We start from the raw sequence: 24,287 nt of genomic DNA on the forward strand, positions 1-24,287 counted from the left end.
ATTTATGAAATGACAGAATTTTATAAATGAAAGACAGATTAGTGGTTGTCCATGGGGACACGAATGGGGTGCAGGATGGAGGTGAGTGATTATAAAAGTGTCAACATGAGAAGTCTTTGTGGTGATGGCACTGTTCAATATCTTAACTGAGGTAGTAAATTACACGAATCTACATGTGATAAAATATACAATTAAATGTGCACGTGCACACACACAAGAGTACATGTAAAACTGGAGAAATATGAACAAGGTCGATGGGTTTTATCAATGTCAGTATCCTGGTTGTAATATTATACTATCGTCTTACAAAATGTTACCATTGGTGGGAACTGGGTAAAGTGTACATGAGATCTGTCTTATTTCCTAGAACTGCATGTGAATCTACAAATACATAAATAAAAATTATTGAGGACCCCAAAAAGAAACTGATATTGTTTTGCCTGAGATTTACCCAATTTTAAAACTAAAAGCCCTACATTCAAGGAATTCCCTTGGTACTGGGAAAACTGGATCAGTTGTTTTCTATACTCACAGACAGTTTTGGGTCCCTGGACAAGACTTTAAGAACCTGTGTAAGGCTGCTGTTACTACAAAAGAAATTCTCACTTCAGTGTTATTACCTCGCCATCATCTAGAATTTGAATATCTTCATATGATAATTTGTTAGAAACTCCCCTCCCCCTACCGCAGTGAGCCCCAAGAAAGCTCAGCTTTCCTGTATGTTTATTCTGCCTTCTCCCCCTCACCTTAGATTCCTCAAATAAGATGTCTTTGTAAGTGTTTTGTGATGAAACAGTGTAATCAGAATGTATGTACTATTGTTTTTTTGATGATTATCTTTTCAGGTCAGGTTAGTGTGGTGCAAGTGACCATCCCACACAGTTTCGTGAACGTGACTGTTGGATCTAATGTCACTCTCATCTGCATCTACACCACCACTGCGGCCTCCCGAAACAATCTTTCCATCCAGTGGTCTTTCTACCATAAGAAGGAGATGGAGCCAACTTCTGTAAGGACACTTTTCCTAAATCTTTCCCCTTTTGTAGTTCCTACTGAAAACTGTTGGGGTCGAAAGAATGTGAAATGTGAAAGAATGGTATGCCAGTGACAGTAGTGGCAGGAATCTCAGATACAAAACTTTGAAGATGGCTGTAAAGGGAAGATCATCACCTAAGTGACTTGACTCTTGTCTTCCTTCATATTTAGTTATAATCCATTATCTCAGGTCTGTGTAGGTCAACATCAAGTGTATCATGTATTTTAGAGAGGACAGAAATGGTCCTTCTCATAAGTGAAATGAGCAGTAATTCTGAAAGGGCTCCCCCTCCACCTTTATCTACCTATTATTTCCAGAAGAACTTAGTTCAAATGCTAATCCTGATTGATCTGCAGATCTCTGCCAAATTTAATATCTAGGATCTGGCTGTCAAGTGAGCTAGCTCACTGAGCTAGACTGAGGCCTGACAGACTGAGACTTCCTAGATGGGTGAAGAAGGTCCATAGTAGTGATGAACCCTGGGTAATCAAGAGCAGCCTGAGGATAGAGGACAGAGGACGGAGTGGGTAGGTATAGGGTGTGGGGGAGGAGGTTGCCAGGAAAGGATGGGGTGAAAGTCAAGGGAGGAGAATGATTTCAACATGCAAGCTGCCTATTCCTAGGTTTCCTTCATCAGGCCTTGAGGGAAATTCCTTCTTTAGCCCAAGAATTAAAATTGTATATCAAAAGGCTGTGTGTGTGTGTGTGTGTGCGCGTGCATGCACGCACGCAAGCGTGCACATGTGTGTGTTTGTGTGTTCATGCACATGTGTATGTGAGCACATATGTCATGCATGTCTACACATATTCCTTGAGGGAACAGGTCTGTAGCTTTCATTAGGTTCTCAAAAGGATGCATGACCCAAAACGGAGTTTAGAGAAGAGACAAGTCAGTGTGGTTTGAAATAGTTGGATGCAGCTGAATTGGGCCTTGAAGAAAAGGAAAGGTTTTGATTAGTAGAAAGATAGAGGGAGAGCAAGTTGAGGGGGTGGGGGAAGCCTAGGGGTAGGAGTGGAGAAGAAGGAAGGCATTAGTTTAGAGAAGCCATATGTTGGCCAGTGTCACTTCAGCCATCACAAGTCCTTCAGAGGTGCTGAGTCCTCTGTTTACAAATCCTGAGTGTTAGTTTAGCAGAAAACACTGTATAGGGAAAGATTCCATCAATGCCACTCTCCAGTCCAAGTTAAACAATTTTGCGCAATACTTGTTACCTTGGACGAGTATCTATTATCACTCTATACCTCTCTTTAAAATATGGTAGATCAGGAATACCTAATGCATGTGAACAATATAAAGCCCTGTAAGTTGTATCCCTTGTAAACACTATTATGATTTATCATCCACAGCAGCAGCACCACCAACAGTGCTCCTACCAGTTTCCATCATCCAAAATGTCCAAACCCAAGACCTTGCATGTTGCATTCAACTAAGAAGTTCTTGCCTTCTTTTGCAGGCTGCTCTGTTAGATTGTAGATGGCGATAATCACATGTCCTTTCTTCCTTTTTAAAATTCAATTTCCTGACTAGTCTTTTCAACACATTCTTTATCTGCAGGCTTCAAATCCTTCTTATTTTGGCAGGAGAGGCTGGATTTAGAGAGACCTTGCCAATGTATTTTGAAGTGTTTTCTGCTTGATACTCAAATCAAGATGTTCTTAACTGCCTGAAGGCTGGGCAAGGCCAGTCTCAGTTCAAAACCACACATTTTTATTTATGCCTCCTCTGACACTGGAATTTACAATGCCACCTCTTGGTTGAACTATGTATCTAATGAGGAACTGGGAGGGAGCTGCAGAGCCAAAGGATCTTGTGACCAGCAATGAGCTTTTCCTATACGGGGAAAGGCAAGGGAAAAAGATATGGTGATTGAATTGAGCCCAGAATGTTTCTCAGAAGCACCTTTAAAAAAACCTGTTAACAAATAAATATTTATTGAGTATCTTATTTACTTGCCATTTGCTTCATTCTCCAAAATGTCAGGTACGAGTGGGGCATGTAATTTAAGATATATACTTTTCTGGGATGTCCACATCAAAAGAGGGCCTCTGCCCTGAGCTGCTGGATCAAGCAAAACGTTCTGATCTTAAAGCTGCGTGATACCTGTGTTACGCCTGTGTCTTAGCCACATGGAAGACAAGCTTTTGTGTTTTTATTGCACCCACAGCTTGGGAACAATAACAACCATCCCCCAGAAAGGCAAATTTTATCCTCCTTCTATTTTCCCGTCTTGCTTTAGCATACCCTAGCCAGATCCCCATTACAACCATCTTTAGTTCTCTACTTATAGAGAACAGGAGTCCTTCCCCTGTCTCCTCATATTCTGCTTGCATGGGCTTCTCACCGCTTTGCCAGATGAGTAGTTTTGAAGCCCTAGTGAAAACCTCCTGATGAATGTAAGTTCTTCTTCTTGCTGTGCCACTTAGTTATTGACTGGGTGATCATAGACAAGTCATTTGACCTTTCAGTTGTTCAGTTTCCCATCTTTAAAATGGGGCTACTTACCTATCTCATGGATTTAATATGAAGATAAAATGAGATAATGCTTGCGAAGCACTAGGAAATCTTCTACCCAGTAAGCATTCAGTGAATGCGGGCTTTTATTTTTGGCATCATCACTTACAAAATGGTGGTTTTGCAAAATACCTGTTCCCACCATACCCCTGGTGACTAATGGGACTGAGCCATGGGCACCAGGGAACCTAGCTCAAGAAGATACACTTGAACAGGGACAGGGCTCTTCAGGGCCATCCTAGCCCAAGATCTGCTTCCAGTTCCACTGCTCACCAGGTCCGTGTGGTTAAAGGCAGGGCCCAAGCCCTTTCTCCACCTTCTTCTTATCCCTGAACTGAGAGCCTGCTCAATCAAGAGGTTGCAGACATCCTGTGTTGAGGTGGTATTTTTCAAAATGGGATTTGGCCTCCATTTCAAGGTTGTTTCGTCTTTGAGCACATTCAAAATTCTGCAGAGCATGTTGTATGTTAATCTAGGGATTGCTGGTGGGACATTTATAGGAGGATAAAAAGATCGTTGCAGTATTAGACAATTCTGTGATTTATGGGACTAAAATGTTGCCAGGCATCAGCGGTCATACAGCGATTCAGTTCAACTCGTGGGTTGATGTGGCAGTATACTATACAGCATTCAGCTCTCAGATCCACCCATTTCTGCTCAAACACAGCACAGCTCGTGCCTCAGTACTGACAGTATGGAGGAAAAGGCAGTCAGTCAGTGTCTAAAAATGATGCATACAAGAGACGCTCGGGGAAGATGTAGCTGGACCTCTCAGGTAAGAGCACTTATTGGTGTACTACTGGACTTCTTCATTGTTTGGAGACTCCAGGGCACTGGCACCAGCTTTAGGAATGGGATGGGAGTGTCTGACTTTGGTAACAATCTAGGTCAGCACAAGCCCCTGACAAAACTGGGACAGTCTTGAGTTTACCTTGAGTTCTTCTGCCTCTTCCTAAAGGCTCAGGACCCTATTGCTGCTCTGATAAGGGCAGTGGCCAACTCTTTCCATAGTTCCATCTTCTCTTTCCTGAAATCATTGTGTTAGATTAGCAACTGACTCTGAGGCCTGGTATTCCTAAATACCCAGGGGCTAATGTTATCTCTTACTGACTATCCCCTCTGGTGAATAGACACTGAAGTATCCCACAAGTCTTCCCACAAAGAAGGCCAGTATATTCATTAGCATGATCCTTCTCTCAGAGAAACACTCCTCTCAGAAAATATGAACAGCTTTAGGTAGTCAATCCTTCAGCAGGGAATCTCAGCTGAAAAATCTAGGTGAGGTATGAGCAGGCTAACATGGAAATTTGGAGTGGTCTGGTGGTCTGGTGCCTTTCAGGTCACACAGATGGCCTCATCTTCCATATAGGTTGTTAATGCTAAAACCACAGAGACCTTACCTGTCCATGAACAGAGCATGCATTGACTCTGCTTAGCATGAATCTCTCAGACAATACATATTCTTCAGGAATGTTCATAGTGAAAAACACCCTTTGCTAGACTCATAAACCACTTGGACAACTTCTTTCGCAGAACCTAGTGTTCTTATGTTCTCTGGCTTCTCAGATTTTACAACCTGGCCTGTTTTCTCCAGGTAGTATTGTATTAAATGCTTTTTGAATGTCAGTAGGGGAGGTGTTCCATCTCCTCAGGGACATTTGAAAATGGAGGAGGTGTTGGTTTGATTCTTATGACTGGGAGTCATTAATGACATTAGTGGGTGGTGGCTATGTCCTGAAATACATATGTCCTGAAATACAAATGCTGAATGTCCTGAATACATAAGACAGAGCCACACAACAAAGAGCTGCCTGCCCAAAATGCCAATGTCACCCCTACTGAGAAATACTTCAAGTTCTTTCCTGCCCCGCCATCAAATTTATGTATTGTATCCCATTCACTTTCTGTTAATCTAATAAATTAATCTAATGATAAGGTATTAGGGACTAATGATAGCTTATTTTGTTCTCTTCTAAAGAACGTATTGAATCAGGGACCTTCTATGCCTTCTTCCAAAAGAAGCAACTCAAATAGTAGATACTCAGGCAAATGGTAGGTTGGAAAGAGAGTGGGTTGGAAGCAAGAGAGTCTTTCTTTTGGTATCGTATTTCTTCCACGTGCCATTCTGCCCCCTAATACAGTCCAAAGAAAATTGAGCTTGTGACCATTGCCACCTTATACCTATATACTCCTCTCTTACTCCTACTAACATCAAGCACATTGATGTTAGAAAAAATCCATGTCTGGCCCCTCTATCAGAAGTACAAGAAAGTAAGAAGCTGGAAAGGAAAGAATGTGTGGTTGCTGTGGACGCAAACAGAAAGCAGACTGAATTCCTTCAACCTTTCTTGTTTATACTCTATGCTTCTAGTTAGAGAGCAGTGTCACTAAGCTGAGGAAAAAGTCTTTTAGGACAAATCTGCTTCCCAGCTGCACGGCCTTGTGTGAATAGGAACTTGGCACAGTAGGACAGGAAAGGCTGCTCTGCAAATAACTGAGGGGCCTACAATTGCAGCTGGCAAATGTTGAGGGCATCATGTGGTGAACACACTCAGCATGGGAAGCATCATGCCAGCAAACAGCAGCAATTGGCAGGAGAAAGGTTGGGCTGAAGCAGGGAATGGAATGGCCCCAAAAGGGGAAGGTTGCCCAGGAATCATCTTTTTCATTGTAAGAAGGACTATGAGTACCATCGCAATATATTCAGTGGGTATCAGGAGGTCTGGATTCCAGGTCTGACTGTAAATTGTGTGACCTTGGGAAAATTGCTCCCTCTATTGAGGCCTCAGTGCCCTTTTTTTTTGTATTAGAGGAGGATGAATTTGAGTTTGCTAACTGGAGGCCTCTGGGTCAGATTTGGCCAATGGATGTATTTCAGTCAGTCTGCCCAGTATTTTGCTTGTTTGTCTCAACATTTTTAATGCCTTGTTTGCATTGACTTTTCAGTTCCCTGCAGTCCCCATATCTGTTATGATCTTACCACCAGCCCCTCTCAGCCATTTCCCATATTTCCAATATCTATCGGGCTCCTGAAGGCCCCTTAACCTTAGAAACCACAAACCAAGCTCTCTCACAAGGATCTTGTAATTGATGTGCAATTGTGACTGTATCCATCAGCCTCTAGTGTCACCCAGGGGGCAGGAAGAGAGGACCTTGAGAGAAAGCAGGGCAGTCTCCCATAAACCCAAGTGCAAAGTGCAAGTGAATAAAAAATTAGCAAGCACTGCTGAAGGAAACACTGGGATGGATTTTCTTAAAAAATTACCTCCTCTCCTCCCCTACCCAAAGATGTGGCCTATTGAACATCTGGGGCTTTTTCTGGACCTCCATTGCACTGATGTTTAAATTGATAATATTCTTTCTTTTAAAAGCATACAAGCCACACAGAATCATAGGCCTGGCCTTGGCCACTGTTCAGCTTTGATTTTTAAAAGGGTTATTCTTTCATAAAAAATGGAATCAAGTTGTAGTCCTTCCTATATGATTAGATAAGAAGTTTCAGGAAAACACTTCTTTCTTTTTTTTCTTTACAAGGGCACTGTGACTGTGTGGAATTCCCCCTAACAGAAAGCCCCTCCATGTATGTGTCTGGCTGCTATCTAGCCCTAGTCTTTCCTTCTCACATAGAACTGTGAAGCCAAAGCCTTGCCTCTTTTAGGTCTCCATTCTTAGCCCTCACTACCCCCATTTCTATCTCTAATACCTTTTAGTGTCAATCGTGAGAAGGCAAAATGTATTAGACTACAGCCTGAGGAGCTAGCATAGAAGAGGCAGTAAAGGTCTTTTTCATAGGTAAAGGTCCAGGGCCTCATTGCTTATATGCTTATTTGACCTTGACTCATATCCAACTGTGGAACTTTTACAGTGGCTTCTTTTCATATCCTAATTCTGGCCTAAAACACACTGTTTTGGCCTCATGATCTCTACAGAAATAAGGTCCTTTTCACCTGGCTTGCCTGGAACTTGCTGTGGGCCTCAGGCAGGACTGATGTAGTATCTCATTGTGATGTCACCAAGCATCAGCATAAACAGGGCTGATGTTTTACACTGTCCACAGTCTTCTTGGGAGGAGAGGACATGACCAGATGTTGAGGCTGTAAAAGGCTCTTTTCATGGACAACAGACTAAACTCCAGGTAAGAAAAAAAGCAGGACCTCAAACTGTCAATTAGGAAGTAAATAAGCCCATGCTACCTAGTGAAATGGAAAGCCTAATAGCGTGTCAACTCAAATGACAGTAATCCTCTGATGAGTTGAACCTCCTTCTGTCCCACTTATATACCTTGAGTTAATTCTGGCTTTCTGGTTTGGAAGTCAAACAAGACCATTCTGGGGCAAGAGTTTGTGATTTCAGTAGGTGTGAATGAATGAATTATAAATGGCTGCATTTGTAATGCAGGCAAGAAAGCACATTGATGTTAGAAAAAACAGGGGAGAGAAACAATTTTCTCTGTAAGTGTTCTCTTTTCCTGGGATTTTCCCTCAAAATCCAGCTTTCTGCCTTACTTTTAAAATATATTGACTTTCTGCTTAAAGGAGAATACATTTGCATCATCAAGGCAATACCTTCTGGTTTTCTAATTGCTTTCCCTCTTTTATTGCCCTATCAAGGTAGAGCTCACAGTATAAAGAATTAGGAAAATTGGATTCCAGATCTGTCTCAACTGTTGATTTTTTTAAATTTAATTAATTAATTTATTTATTTTCCCTCTGCTGACCGCCCCTGCGCTGGCTCCTGCGTCATGTCTTTTATTTTTTAACCTCTCTGGGCTTTGGTTTCTAATGTGAGGGAAGTTAATTAAATAAACTGTAAGGTCTTCCAGTAGATTTTATGAAAATATTAGTCTCACTAGACTAGGACAATACAATTTATTGAACAATAACAATCACTTGAGTAACATACAATTACATGAAACTAACAAAGTATATACATAGAAGGTGTATATTATGAAGGGACCTCAGGAATTACCTAGTCCAGTGATTCCCTAGCTTCAATCATTCATGTAGCATCTACATGATTTTGGTCATATTTGTGTATCACCAGCACTATTTATTATTTAATGTTATTTTCTGTATTGACTTGGTTTCTTAATATCTTAAAAAATATCTACCTTAATCTACCCTAAGCAACAATATTCAGGAAGTCATAAATTTAAGGTGCTAGATATTTATCTTTCTAATACACATGCAAATTTGTAAGTTTTCATTTATATACTACCTAAAATCAACTTAAATACCTATACTTGGTAAATACACATCATACTTTGGAAAACATTACTCTGTTTTCTCATTCAGATGTGGAAAGTAAAGGTTGGAGAGATTAAATACCTTTGTTCCTTATCTAAAACCAGGTTGCCATGGAAGCATGACTAGAGGCCACCTCCCCTAACTATGTCACAGTGAGAGGCAGAGCTGTGGCTAACTCAGGCCACCTGACCCCTACACCATAAATAGATCATAATGGCAACTGTGGGAGCAGCATGAAATTCACCACATCATGCTGCTCCCACAGTTGCCAATATGATCTAACTATGCTCTCTAATAGAGATGGAACTAGAATCCAGATCTTAAGTTTAATAAGTTATAATAATAATAAATGAGTCCTTGTGACTCAGATGGGTCATTTAATCTCTCTGGGTCTGAGTTGCCTTATTTGTTTAAATGACGGAAGAATTCCAGTTCTGCCTCCTGCCACATGGGGAGAAAGATGGTAGCTATCAATGGCTGAGCACTTCTGAGGTCCTTTACTAGATTTCTTGGTTTCATCTTCACAACACCACTTTAAAGGGATAGGACCAGATGATTTCTAAGACACTTTTCTGCTTTGCTTCTAATAAACAAAACAAACCCAAGTTTGCCTATCCAAAAGAGTACATGCGTCTGAAAGGAGCATGAATATTTGAACATTTAAGGAAACCAGATAGTCTCACTGGGTAAGGTAAATTAAAATGTTTAAAAGTTTATGAAATGTAAAAAACAATGATGGTTTTGGTTTCCCATCAGACATTTGTGTTCTATATAATGAGTTTCTCTCAGGTACAGTCATTAAGTGAGCATCTTGATATCCTAGCCCAAGCTTAGGTATTAAATCCTGTCAGCTCCAGCTGCCTCCTCTGTAAGATAGGCATACTAATATCTGCCCTGATGACATCACAGAGCTGCTCTGAGGGCCAAATGCACAGCTGTGAGCAAACTAAAGTGCCCCATCGAGTTGAGAAATCTTGGCCCCAGGGACCTAGTAGGGGGAAGATGCTGCTTCTTTATCAAAGGTAATATGTTTAGAAGAAGCTTTCAGTTAGCTTATCCTAGTCTTGGATACTCTCCACTTCTCATTTCTGTTATTTTTCTGTCTAGATTTACTTTTCTCAAGGTGGACAAGCTGTTGACATTGGGCAATTTAAAGATCGAATTATAGGCTCCAACGATCCAGGTAACGCGTCTATCACTATCTCACATATACAGCCAGCAGACAGTGGAATTTACATCTGTGATGTTAACAACCCTCCAGACTTTTTCGGCCAAAACCAAGGTGTCCTCAACGTCACTGTGTTAGGTATGAGCATTTTTTTCTGCCTTTTCTTCTCTTGGAACAAGTTAAGACACTGAATGAGCCAGGGCAGTGAATTATGATGCCAATTAAGTCTCTGTAGGTAAATATACTCCCTAATCCTTTCACTATCAGGGAAATAGAGACAAGACACCAGCCCAACCCATATAGTAATACTGAAAACTCACTCATCAAACATGCAGAAACAATTGTGCAAAAGGGCTGCAAAAATGACAGCAGTAGATGACCCAACCTCCAGGGATCCCTATCTCTGAGGAATGGAACGAGAATAGATGGGACAACCTACTGTCCCACAAAATAATCACTAGCAACTCTTTCAGAGGAAACCTCCATTTAGAGCCAGAGCTACCTGGGGGAGAATACTGTCAACTTATTCCTTTTAGGCAGGAGAGTACCTTTTTAAAATGCTAATACTATTTGGAAAAAGGACTACACATTAATCTAGTATAGAGAATCAAGATATCTACATACAAATATTCATTATAGGATATTGGGCAAGCCATATCTGCTCTTAAAATGAATTTGGGATCTCAATTGTTCAGTATTTATTGAGTTACAGTGATGGAGGTGTTGTTTTTGCCCTTGGAGAGCTTCCAATTTTGGCCATTTCTAGAAGTCCTTCCATCCTCTGTCTGAGAGGACAATGAGGGCTAAGCTCCCATCTGCAGTCTAGGATTGGGAAGTAACAAAGCAAGGGATGAAAGGGCTGCCAATCCTCAACTCTTACAAACAGACCAGTGGAAATGAACATTTTCCCACTTCTAGGTAACCCCAAATGGAGATGGCCTAGTCATTGCTCCTCTCAAGCTGTGTGTATATATCACAAAAAAGGAGGAACTAGATCGTGCAACTCATTCCCAGTTTTTGCTGTAATTTAGTTCAAGTCCTGGTGTCCAACTTTGTGATGAAACACAACCATTTAATTTTCTGTTCGAATTCTTCTATTCTGCTGTAAAGGCTATAAAATAGCCATCTTTTTAAAAAGGTGGTATCTAAATCTAGTGATAGCTCCAATGGACTTCTGGCTAAATAGCGTAGTTTAGGATAGGCAAATCCAACAAGTTATGCCTACCTGAGAAAATCATTGGTAATAAAGAGAGAATAAAGAACTAAGTAGAAGGATACTTCATTTAATTAGACACTTTTTTTTAAAGATAGGGCTAGTGAAATGTTTCAGAATTATAGCTATATGCATCCATCTTCTTGTACCTGTGTACAGACAATGAGAGCCTGGGATGGCTGAGCTGAGCAGAAGTCAATGGGAGATTAGTAGCAGGAAATAGTCCTGCTGTGGCCAACAGAAATTCCAGGTGCTAGGCCCTATATATATTATTGTATTTAATCTTTGGATCAGCCAGAGGTTAGATAATCTCCTAGTCACATTTTACAGATGAGTCAACTGAGGTTTGGCTAAGTTTGGTAACTTGCCCACACAGATCCAGGGTAGAGTTACAGAGCCAGTATTCTGTGTGGATCCAGAGCTGTGCCCTTAACCACTGCTTCTCAGGTAAGAGCTGCAGGGCTTAGCAGTATGACACATTTCATATCCAACTCATCTAAATTAGAGAACCTACACCTTTGAAGGGTTCTAGAGACAAATGAAGATAAGGATGGTGAGTTGGAAAGTATAGAAATTAGTACCATTATCTGTATATAAGATAGATATATAAGGTGTATAAGATATAGATATAAAATAAATAAGATAGATAAGATATAAGACAAATACGTAGATATATATAAGATAAATGTATAAGATACATAAGATAGAATAAACTGTGCAAAGTAAGATGAATGAGGAGATTCAGATTCCCAGCTTCCCACAGGACTTCTCCCCTGATGTGTTTTCATGAGCAGCTAAAACTCTATGTCCCAAACTGACTTCATTAATATCCCTTGCTCCTTGTCACCCCTTCTCCTAAAACCTGCTCCTCCTGCTGCGGTCTTGGAGGCCTCTTCCCCTCTCTAAAGTCATCTCTCATCCCTCTCCCACACCACTTTACAACTGTGTCAAAGTTGCTTTTGAATTCCTGGTGCCTAGTTCCATGCCAAACCCACAGAAGGCATGGTTGCTTGCTGAGTGAAGGATGAACAAAGATTTCAGTGCTGGGTAGCATGCATCCCCAAAATGGGCTTCCCCTACTGATGATGCACACAGGCAAATTCAAACCTTTCAACTGTTTTTTGTCACCCACAGATGAATAAATGCAAAAAAGAAAAGACTCATAAGAGAAAAGAGAAATACAGCATTAACAAAATGTTTTTAAAAGAATAAATAATAGGTTATTTCAGAGTATTTAAGGATTCTATTTTCCTTTAAAACTGTGCTTTTAAAGTATAAACTATGTTCCTAGTCATTCAGTATTTGCTTATATTTGGCTGTTTTAAAAAAGGCATATTTTAAGACACAGTGCGGAAATTCATGTTTATAAATCTCTGGAGGAGGCAGACAGAGGAGTCACTATTTGAATCTTAATGATCTGTTGACTAGAAGTGCCCTGCACCTGAAGTGAAGTGCTCTACTCCCACCTGGTGGTGCAAGCAGAAAACTGCCAAAATACTTTTTAATATAATTTTTTTCTTCTTTTTTCTTGAGACCCAGTCTCACTCTGTCTCCCAGGCTGGAGTGCAGTAGCAAGATCTCGGCTCACTGCAACCTCTACCTCCTAGGTTCAAATGATTCTACCGCCTCAGTCTCCCAAGTAGCTGGGATTACAGGCGCTTGCCACCATGCCCAGCTAACTTTTGTATTTGTAGTAGAGACAGGGTTTCACCATGTTGGCCAAGCTGGTCTCGAACTCCTGACTTGGCCTTCCAAAGTGCTAAGATTACAGGCATGAGCCACCTTGCCCAGCCAAGAATTTTTTTTTAAATAAACAAACACACATATTCTGCAAAATGAAAGTGAGGAAGTGACTGCACTTGTCACAGACTGCCATTCACCCTAAAGAATTTTTATTCTTTGTCATTGCCTTACAGTGAAACCTTCTAAGCCCCTTTGTAGCATTCAAGGAAGACCAGAAACTGGCCATACTATTTCCCTTTCCTGCTTCTCTGCACTTGGAACACCTTCCCCTGTGTACTACTGGCATAAACTTGAGGGAAAAGACATCGTGCCAGTGAAAGAAAACTTCAGTAAGTGTAACCTGCAGTAGACCCTGGAAAGGCCTGGTGTCTGTGGTTGGATGACAGCAGGAGTGTGTGGTTGGCTGCTTGACCTTACGGTTCAATCTTCTTGTTTTCTCGGTGACAGGCGGGGGTCGGGGGTAATATAAAAAGAATGCCTGTCTCACAACATGATGATTGTGGTCTGGTCTACTCCCCAAATTCTAAAAGCCAGCTCAGAGGTGGTGAGTATTTAGGGAACAGGCATGGTCTCAGGTGGGTTACCACTGGAACAGTCCCAAGAGGCCTAGTTGAATCCTAAACATCTCAAGAAAGGAAGGCCAATATGGGGAGTGGGTGGACATTGAATGATCTGTTACGCTGACATTATCTGTACGCACAGAAGAGATCTCAAAAGTCTATTTCCTGTTTTCAACAGAACCAGCCACTGGGATTTTGGTCATTGGAAATCTGACAAATTTTGAACAAGGTTATTACCAGTGTACTGCCATCAACAGACTTGGCAACAGTTCCTGCGTAATTGATCTCACTTCTTCACGTGAGTTGACCATACAATTTTAAGAGTTTTTCCTTAAATCAAGTAGTCTGGGCCTGTTAGCCAAATAAATTAGGATCATTGGTTAGTGCTTCCTGCTTCTCTAGAGATTCGTGTGCTTTATTTACAGGTTGATATGATGAATGATCATGCTAATATCTAATGCTCACATAATAATATATGCCACAGGCTACCCTAAATCCTTTACAAAAAGCAATCTGTTTAAGCTTTACAAAATTGCTAGAAGGTAGGTATTGCTATTCAATAATAAAACAGCAGCCTTTCTGATAGCAGCAGGCTGAATTTCTCTTTGTGATGCCATTGGTAAATCCAGGTGACACTGTAGCTCTGACAAACATACACCTTGCAAAAATCTGCCACTAATAACTATAGTATTATAATAATAACACTCATACCCACAATCATGGTAGCTAGTATTTGTGGAGCATGAATTATATGCCAGACACTCCACCAGGTGGTATCTGAGTATTAACTCACTCTATCCTGCTAACCACTCCTACCTAGGGAGGCAGACTATTGTCAGCCTCAATTTACTGAAAAGAACACTGAAACTCAGGGAAGTCAATGATTTTCTCAAGGTCATCCAGTTAGTAACTGGCAGAGCCAGGATGCCTCTAAACCTCAATTTTCCTACTGAAAGGCGCTTACTCTCTGAGCATAAGATTTAGGAGCTCTGGAATTGTGCAACTGAGCCGACCCAGGGGCAACCTCTCAAGGAGTATCTCACCATGTTTGGGTGAGATGGATCTCAAGGATCACTTAATAACACTTAGGATCTTGTTTCCTTTTTCTAACTTACTTTGAATTTGTGGTTTTAATATATGCCATACCCACGGGTGGCAAGTTCCAGTGGGTTATTGCTCTTCCTGTGTAGCTGAGCTTTCTTCCTTTTATTTGTCCTGAAGTTTACTCCTTTATTCTCATATTACTTTCAGCTATTTTTCCTGCATCATTTCTGTTATCTTTCTTTAGAATTCCCTCAATCCTTTTTGCCTTCTCAGAGGTACAATCATACTGCAGATGTAGAGACATGTAGGATCTGGACTTGAGCATTGCTTTCTTTCTAGTCTTTTTCCAATGATGTCCAGCATTGCCTCCCTCCCTCCCACATCCCTTCTTTCTTTCTTCCTTCCTCAAATATTTATTGAATATCTACTGTATGCCAGGGACTGTCCTACATGATAGAGATACAGAGATTAAGAAGATGTATGGCCTATACTCAAGGAACTCACAGTTCAGCTAGAGGGACAAACAACTAAAATGTGCTAAATGCTATAATAGAAGTCTGAACAGAGCACCAAGAGAGGAACAGTTATGCTTATAGATCTGGGATGGCTTTACCAACCAAATGCTATTTGAGCAGGATCTTGAAGGAACTGGCAAAACCTCTTTATCTATAAAATGGGAAGGTTGAGGGATGACCCTAGAGCAGCAGGCTTAGGAGGGCAACCAGTTCATGATGGGTGAAGAGAATGGAGGGCTTCACATGGCATGTCTCTGAGGGAAAACTCACAAGAAACTGATATATCATCTGATGTGTTTGAATTAATTGAAAGAAGTTTAATGGTTTTGTTAGAAATTTTGGGATGGGTGATAATGGATTTATTAATCCCTAAATGAGGCAATTATTAACCTTCAGGAAAATTTTTGTAAATGTTATACAAGAAAAAAATCATAGTATACTGTGTTCCTAAGCTGTGAATGATATTTTCACAGTCATACTACTGCAAACTTGGATTTAACTAAAACTTGTGATAGAACTATTTTGGAAGACCGTGGTGGGTGTGAGTGGAGAACTCAATCTCCAATTTCTAGGGTAGGAAGTTGAAAGAAACTGATGGAAATGGAAAAAGGTGGGACATATCAGAGCAAGCATAATAAAAACATGGGGGCAAGCATTAAGAGTGGTTGCCTTTCATGAATGGGACTCAGGGATGAGAAGGAGTCAGGCAGGGAACTGCTGTTTTTGTGAGAGATATAGTAGAACGATTTGACTTTCAAAACTATATGCTCTTAATCATAAAAAGTTAAAGGAATTATTATCAGGCAGCTCAAAATATAAGATGTCCATCCTTGTGTGAAGGGGGACAGATGGAGATGGATTGGCTTATAACCTAGATACAGTCTTCCAGAGACAACACTTCAGGACCTGAAGGTCTGCTGCTCAGCTGGATAGTCTCATACTTACTACGTTTGTCCACGGACTGAGACAATAAGCCAGATGCCTGTTTATCAAAACAGGCACATCCCTTCCCAGTGACCAGAATGCATGAGGTTCCTTGGTAAACATGGATGCCATGGGGGAGGTTTTCAGGTACCCATTTCACCTGTGCTCTGGGCAAGCCTAGTGAAATACCCCCGCCTATAACACAGGCTTGTCTCTAGTGACCAGATCACAACTCCACAGTGTCTCAAGACTCTTTTCTCTAAATCCCATTTCAAAAGCAACCCCATCTCCTCCAAGATGGCACATTTTATTGTTTATGTGCATAAAAACCAATTGTTATCTCCCACTGTGAGTCCAAATGACAGAGTTCTAGGGGTTTCCATCTCCCTAGCCTATACAAGTCATTTTCCCGCTAGGTGAATGGCCCTGTTATTTCCTACTGGTCACAAATATACATTATAAAATGATAATACATTCCACTTTATTAACCAGCTGCTTGTGTCCTTCAGATCCAGAAGTTGGAGTCATTGTTGGGGCCTTGATTGGAAGCCTGGTAGGTGCGGCCATCATCATCTCTGTTGTGTGCTTTGCAAGGAATAAGGCAAAAGCAAAGGCAAAAGAAATGAAGAGAAATTCTAAGACCATCGCGGAACTTGAGTAAGCCTTCATTTTGTTGTCTTGAATACAGACATTTCTCAGGCATGTCTCTTTCAGTCAGCAATTCCTAAGCACTCCGTTTAGCATAAGATATCAGAGGTATCTTTCTGTTTGCCCTCACTGCTTTTAAAAAAAGAATGATGATGGCTGCTATTTATTGAGTGCTGTGTGCCAGGCTCTGTTCTAAGTGCTTTATGTACATCACTTCATTTAACTATCACAACAACTGTTTTAGGTCCAAGAAAATGTTTTAATATATAACATTAACATATTTGTCTTTATACCAATATAGTTACGAAATATAATTTTAAATATTTTTTTTTTATGGAACAAGAGACACACAAGGACAAAAGTGCCCAGGGCACACAGAAATTAGAATGTGGCCCAGCCCACAGCCCATGCTCTTAATCACTCTATTTCTTCCCTAGTGTGTATCACAGTCATTAATTTTTTCATCTCCTTGCTTCTGCAACTATATATTAGATATCAACCAGGTGCCAAGTATTGTACTAGATGGAGTTGGAAATAGAGATGCCTCAGAAATATGGATTTGGTCCTTAAAGACCTTATTAGATTCTTAGACTCTTTCATTCTAACATCAGTTTTCCCACCTTTTAAACACTGGTCTTTCTTAAACTTTCATTATATTGTTGAGACCTAACCTTTCTGAATCCAAAATGACATATGACCTGACGATGAGTCAGAATATCAGAAATAACAGATTTCCTGAAGTCTGGGACCTATGATCATTGAAGCTACAGAGCAAATGTTTCCACATGAAATTTCAAAGTTGGCGTCTCCCTAACTTGTTCTTTTCTGGGCCTTCTTTCTTGCAGACCAATGACGAATATAAACACCAGGGAAGAAAGGGAAACAATGTCAACAGAAGATGCTACCCAACTAGAAGCAACTCTACCACCTTCCATTCGTGAGACTGGCCCTGATACATTCCAAGAACCAGACTATGAGCCAAAGCCTACTCGGGAGCCTACTGCAGTACAAGAGCCTAAGCCAGTGCCTAACCTTAACATCGAGCTGGAGCTGGAGCCAGAGCCAGATCTGCAGTCAGCATTGGAGCCGGAGCCAGAGCCAAAGCCAGAGCCAGAGCCAGAGCCAGAGCCAGAGCCAGAGCCAGAGCCAGAGCCTGAGGTTGTAGTTGAGCCCTTAAGTGAAGATGAAAAGGGAGTGGTTAAGGCATAGGCTAGTGGCCTAAGTACAGCATTAATCATTAAGGAACCCATTACTTACCCATTACTGCCTTTTAGAATTCAGACAACCTAACCAACCTCCACCTCCTCCCTTCATTTTGACCAACCTTCTTCTAACAAGGTGCTCATTCCTGCTATGAATCCAGAATAAACATGCCAAGATAACTACTAAATCAGTGCAAGTGTTCCTGCATTACTAATATAGAGTGCTCAGAATTTTACTAACATGTAAGCATAACAAATGACAAGGCAAGTGATTTCTAACTTAGTTGAAAGAGTTTTGCAACAACAGTACCTGTGTTATTTCAGAAAATCTTATTTCTCTCTCTCTCTTTTTTTTGAGATGGAGTCTCACTCTGTCACACAGGCTGGAGTGCAGTGGCACAATCTTGGCTCACTGCAACCTCCACCTCCCTGGTGCAAGTGATTCTCCTGCCTCAGCCTCCTGAGTAGCTGGGACTACAGGCGCATGGCACAACACCCAGCTAATTCTTTTGTATTTGTAGTAGAGATGGGGTTTCACCATGTTAGCCAGTATGGTCTTTTCTCCTGACCTCGTGATCTGCCTCCCTGGGCAACCCAAAGTGCTGGGATTATAGGTGTGAGCCACCATGCCCAGCCTCTTTTTAGCTACTCTTATGTTCCACATGCACATATGAAAAGGTGGCATTAATTAGATTCAATATTATTTCTAAAAATAGTTCCCCATTCATTTTTATATTGACCACTAAGAAAATAATTCATCACCATTATCTCATAGATTGGAAACACTTCTCCAAATACAATAGAGAAGAATATGTAAAGGATATGTCTTAATTGGTACATAGCATTTCAAATCAGGTCTTATAATTAATGCTCCATTCCCTATATTAGATTTTCCAAGAAGTCACGCTGGTATTAAATATCTGAGCATGGAAAACTTAAAAATTAACACGGGTTTACACCTGTAATCCTGGCATTTTTGGGAGGCTGATGTGGGTGGATCACCTGAGGTCAGGAGTTTGAGACCAGCCTGGCCAATGTGGCGAAACCCTGTCTCTATTATAAATACAAAAATTAGCTGGACATGATAGCACATGCCTGTAATCCCAGCTACTCAGGAGACTGAGGCAGGAGAATTGCTTGAACCGGGAGGCAGAGGTTGCAGTGAGCCGAAATTGCACCACCACACTCCAGCCTGGGTGACATAGTGAGACTCCATCTCAAAACACCACCACCACACACACAACTTTAAATGTCAAATAATGTACCAGCAAACATTTTCAAATATAATTTTCCTTCAGTGAACACAAAATGTTGATATCACAGGTAATGTACAATTTAGTTTTGAATGAGTTATGTTATCATTGTGCCTGATGTTATCTGCTTTGAAAGGCAGATGGGAAAAGTGTTCTAAATGAACACTTACAATCTATTTTAGATAATTTCAACTAATATTTTAAATAATCTGTTTTACTGCTGGTATATTTCACATTAATAAAGTGATACCAATCTTGTAGGAATGCTAAATATTACTAAAATGCACTGATATCACTCCTTCTCCTATTAAAAAGCTTTTTCATGATCATATTTCACTCACATTTCACCTAGAAGAAACTTATAGGTAGACTTAGCTTTTCACTTGTGGAATCAATTATATTTTAAATCTTACTTTAAGGCTCAATAAATAATATTCAATAACATCTCATTGCCAGTATCTTAATAAAAAACTTTCTTGACATCGCATTTATGCATAATAAACCACACGTTTAAAGTGTACAAATTGATGAGTATTGATAGAGTACATACCCATGAAACCACCATACCTATCTAGAGAGAAAACATTTCCATCAGCCCAAAATGTTCCTTCATGCCCTTTTGTGCAATCCTACCCTTGTCCTGCACCTAGGCAATCAATCATTGTTTTCTGTAACTGGAGATTAACTTTGCCTTTTCTTGGCCCTCATACATATGGGATGATATAATATGTACTTTTTTGTGTCTCACTTTCTTCTAAGGTGAATCCTTTTTAAATGATGTAATGAGTTTCTCATTTATCACTTTCAGATTTTCATGTAAAGGATTTTATTAAATTGTAAACTCCTTCTATATAGAACATAACCATACACTGATTGAGGTAGAGTTGGTAAGTTTTAAGGCTAGTTAAAATGGAAATTAACATTATACTTGTCTAGAGCCATGGAGAGGAGATAGCAAGCTTTTATTTCTGCATTTTCTTTAATGTGTCAATTTTCAGAAAATGTCAGGGAGTTCTGAAGCATCTACAATTTTATTCATACTAAATATGATACTATGATATATGGTGTCTGGTGGATGCAAAATGATGAAGGTCTTAAGAATGACCTAATATTTAGAGATTAAAAAGTAAACAATAGTGTAAACATCTCAATTACCAGAATGCTCATGTAGCTGGAATTCATTCTTCCTTTCCATTTTTATGACAGAGGCAAATCACAAGAGACTGACATGTAATAGTCAACATTTACACCCACATATTTTGATGGATCAGTGCAGTCCAGTAAAGAAAGCACTACTGGTACTCTTATAGAGCTCAGTCCTTATTACCACTGTTCTGTTCAAAATATTAATTAATAGTTGGATCAGTGTCTTGTAACCTTTTTCTGAGGTCATGGATCACCTTGATAATCTGCTGAAAACTCTAAACCCATCTCCATTGAAAAATGCTTATACATACAATGTGTCACATATAGTTTTGGGTGAATTGCAGACTCCCTGAATCCAAAATGAAGAACTAGTTACTTAGATCAAAACACAGAAAGTACACTTAATAAATTTGTGGATGACTTGCTCCTAGGAAGAATGGCCACCAGGCTATAAGACAGAATCACGATTCAGAATTGACAGCTCAAAAGTGAAGTTGAAATCAACAAAATGAATTTGACAAAAAGGATATAGATGAATGGCCAGCTAAAGAGGTACATAAGGTGAGGAATAAATGGAAAAATATGGTTTCAAAAATATGGAATATATGTTGCCCAGGCAGAAACGCTACATAGGTAAGGTTAGGAAGCACATGAGGTTAATCTGAATTTGTACCTTTGGATCTCTCCTTTCAGTGCCATTTCTGGCCTTGTGGCACCTTATCTTCCAAACATCCAGGATTCTTATGTTCCTGCTAGCTCAGTGACTCACTCAGTTCTTCCTCCCTTGGGCAGGACTCATTGCTCAGCTTTTCTGTAACCCGTTCTTGTCCAGTAAACATGATCTTTCCTCATTCAGTGACCTTATTAGGTTGATAAATGAGTTAGTCTTCTTGGGAGTATTTACCTTTTAAAGGGGACTTCAGCACAGATAATCCTTAATCCAAAGAGTCTGAACAATCCAGATGAGATATATTTCTGAAAAAAACTTCTGAGCCCCTCTCAAACCAAACCAGGTGGTTTACCACCCATTCAACCTACTCTGGGCAGCTCAGGTTTGATCAACTTTAATCAGAGATAGAAGTGAGCTCTGAAATAGATAGATTCAGACTTTTCCAACCCCAGCACACCTGAGTTATAACATAAACAGTGGGCCACTCCTAACAATGATGAGGCTGGAGGTGGGAGATGATATATAATTAAATTTTTGGTGGCAGAGACAGGAAGGGGCTGAGGCAGGTGAATTATGAGGTCAGGAGATTGAGACCATCCTGGCCAACATGGTGAAATCCCATCTCTACTAAAATACAAAAAAACAGCTGGGTGTGGTAGCACACACCTGTAGTCCCAGGTACTCGGGAGGCTGAGGCAAGGGAATAGCTTGAACCCAGGAGGCAGAGTTTGCAGTGAGCTGAGATCATGCAACTGCACTCCAGCCTGGAGTCAGAGTAAGACTGTCTCCAAAAAAAAAAAGGAATAAAAAAAAAGCTGGTTCATTCTTAAATATTGCCACCCAGCCCCTAGACGAGAATCCCTGAGTGCAGAGAAGTAAAATAATCTGCCTGAAATTACACAAAGTCAAAATTAGATCCACATCATCTAGATTTCAGTGCAATGCTTTTTCAACTGCACCAAACTACAAATTTCAATGAAAGAAACCCAAGCTTTAGTAATAAAAGGTTGTTTTACAATGCCTACATCCTGGAAAATACATCAGTGGGCCTCATAAAACGTTTAAACAAATGGATAAAGACTCAATACACCCAATTGTCTTTGAAACTTTGGTTTAAAAACAAATAATTTAGAGATGATAATGAGGGCTCCAGGAAACCATAAAAAGATGTGCCAATAAAGGAAAACTGTTCCACTACTCAAAATACTTTAGACAAGAAATGTGTGGAGTTTCCACACCAAGTATTTCTCCAATTCTTCGCAGACATCAACTGAGTGTCCTACAATTTAATTCCACTCTGACAATACCCAGGTCTGACAAGACTGCCCCCAACTTCAGACACCAGTCACAAGTATTGGGTGCCCAGGGTACCCACACTTCTGTTCGACTTGGGTACAAATTGGGAGTTCCCACAATCCCCTACTCAAATTTGATAATTTGCTGTAATAGCTCATAGAACTGAAGGAAACACTCTAGTTTACCAGTTTATTATAAAGGATATCATAAAGGATACAGATGAATAGCCAGCTGAGGAGGTATATAGAGTGAGGTCCAGAAGGATCCCGAGATAGGAGCTTCTGTTCCCTTGGAGTTGGAGTGCACTATTCTTCTGGTCTGTGGATGTGTCACCAATGTAGATGCTCACCAAATCCTGTAGTTTAGGACTTTTTTGTGGAAGCTTCATCACACAGGCATAATCAACCATTAACTCAATCTCCTGGCCCTCTTCCCTCCCTGGAGGATGGGGAATGGGGCTGAAAGTTCTAATCCTTTAATCATGGCTTGGTCACTAGTAGCCCCCACTCTAAAGCTACCCGGGAGCCCACCAAGAGTTGTATCATTAGAACAAAAGGCACTCCTATAACCTAGGAAATCCCAAGCAGTTTAGAAGTTCTGTGTAAGACACTCCTATCACTCAGGAAATGTCAAGGATTTAGGAACTCTGTTTCAGGTATTGGGGAGCTGAGACCAAACATGTATTTCTTATTATGTCACAGTCAAATTAAAGAAAAGCACCAGGGTAGGTGTTACAACTAACCAGTTATTTTCAAAATGCGAGAGTACCTTCTATTTGTTCCACTGTTTTTGAATAGAGGCAGAAAAGAAAATGAATTAGAATCCAGTAAAGCTTGATTTTGGTACTGGCTGTTTCTCTATCTCTAGGTGTTTTCTCACTTGTAAAATGAAGATAATTTCTGCCTTCTTAAAGACTGCAGTGAGAATAGTTGTAAAAACTTATAAATTAAAAAACTGTGGTAGAACTATACTTGTAGAAATGAGGTCTCCCGACAACTGATTCAGTATTCTTTTTTTCCTCTCAACCAGGGATTTTTAACCTTTGGGGAGAATCACAGAGCCCCATGAGAATTTGATGAAAGCTATAAATTCTCTTCCCAGAGAAATTCACATTGCAAATTTCTGCTTTCAATTTTAGGCAGTCACTAGAACTGTGAAGCTGGAGCCATAAACCACAAAGTAAAGAATCTTTATACTCTATCAGACTTGCTAACAGATTGATTTGGAGACCTTGCAGTGTAACAGAATATGGGAACAGAAAGCAGCAGACACAGCCATGTAAGGAATTCATTGTAGTTGGTATAGCTGAGAAACTGGGGAATCAAACACTAGCATCATACAATTACATATTAAGTCAAAGATTATGAAGAAAAACACAGATTTACTTTGAAGTACACAAAACCTCACTGAAATTGTAGATTCTCTATAACAGATATTTAAGAATGTAAATGTTTTCACTATTTTCATTGGCCTTTTTCTTCCATCTTATAGTCTCAGTTAAGCTTTACAATTATTTTATAAATATATATATATATTTGAGACAGAGTCTCACTCTGTCACCCAGGCTGGTGTGCAATGGCATGATCTTGGCTCACTGCAACCTCCGCCTCCTGGGTTCAAGCAGTTCTCTGCCTTAGCCTCACTAGTAGCCGGGATTACAGGTGCCTGCCATCACACCCAACAAATTTTTTTTTGTACTCTTAGTATAGATGGGGTTTCACCATCTTGGCCAGGCTGGTCTTGACTCCTGACCTCGTGATCCACCTGTCTTGGCCTCCCAAAGTGCTGGGATTAGCTGTGTGAGCCATCGTGCCTGGTCTTATTTATTTATTTTTGAGATGAAGTCTTGCTCTGTCACCCAGGTTGGAGTGCAGTGGCACCAACTCGGCTCACTGCAACCTCTGCCTCCTGAGTTCAAGTGATTCTCGTGCCTCAGCCTCCAGAGTAGATGAGATTACAGGCACCCGCCACCATGCCTGGCTAATTTTTTTAGTAGAGCTGGGTTTCGCCATGTTGACCAGGCTGGTCTCGCACTCCTAACCTCAGGTGATCCATTCACCTCGGCCTTCCAAAGTGCTGGGATAATGGGCATGAGAAACTGCACTCAGCCA

General features: G+C 40.5%; 1 protein-coding gene across 2 annotated transcripts in view; it reads left to right on the forward strand.

The window, feature by feature from the left end:
- The window catches only part of VSIG1 (V-set and immunoglobulin domain containing 1), a 37,729-nt gene extending 18,221 nt beyond the window's left edge, over positions 1-19,508 (forward strand). The window contains exons 2-8 of one of the 2 annotated variants that reach the window (XM_008989745.5): positions 846-1,009; positions 4,216-4,323; positions 9,902-10,100; positions 13,092-13,247; positions 13,657-13,776; positions 16,471-16,618; positions 17,455-17,999. In XM_008989745.5, the coding sequence (XP_008987993.4) occupies positions 846-1,009; positions 4,216-4,323; positions 9,902-10,100; positions 13,092-13,247; positions 13,657-13,776; positions 16,471-16,618; positions 17,455-17,818 (1,259 nt within the window). In that variant the 3' untranslated portion in view covers positions 17,819-17,999. Of the gene's footprint in view, positions 1-845; positions 1,010-4,215; positions 4,324-9,901; positions 10,101-13,091; positions 13,248-13,656; positions 13,777-16,470; positions 16,619-17,454 lie in introns of both variants that reach the window. The other variant, XM_078363003.1, reaches the window with a different exon arrangement.
- The last annotated feature ends 4,779 nt before the right edge of the window (positions 19,509-24,287 follow it).

This window comes from Callithrix jacchus, chromosome X, assembly GCF_049354715.1.
Source record: "Callithrix jacchus isolate 240 chromosome X, calJac240_pri, whole genome shotgun sequence".
NCBI lineage: Eukaryota > Metazoa > Chordata > Mammalia > Primates > Cebidae > Callithrix > Callithrix jacchus.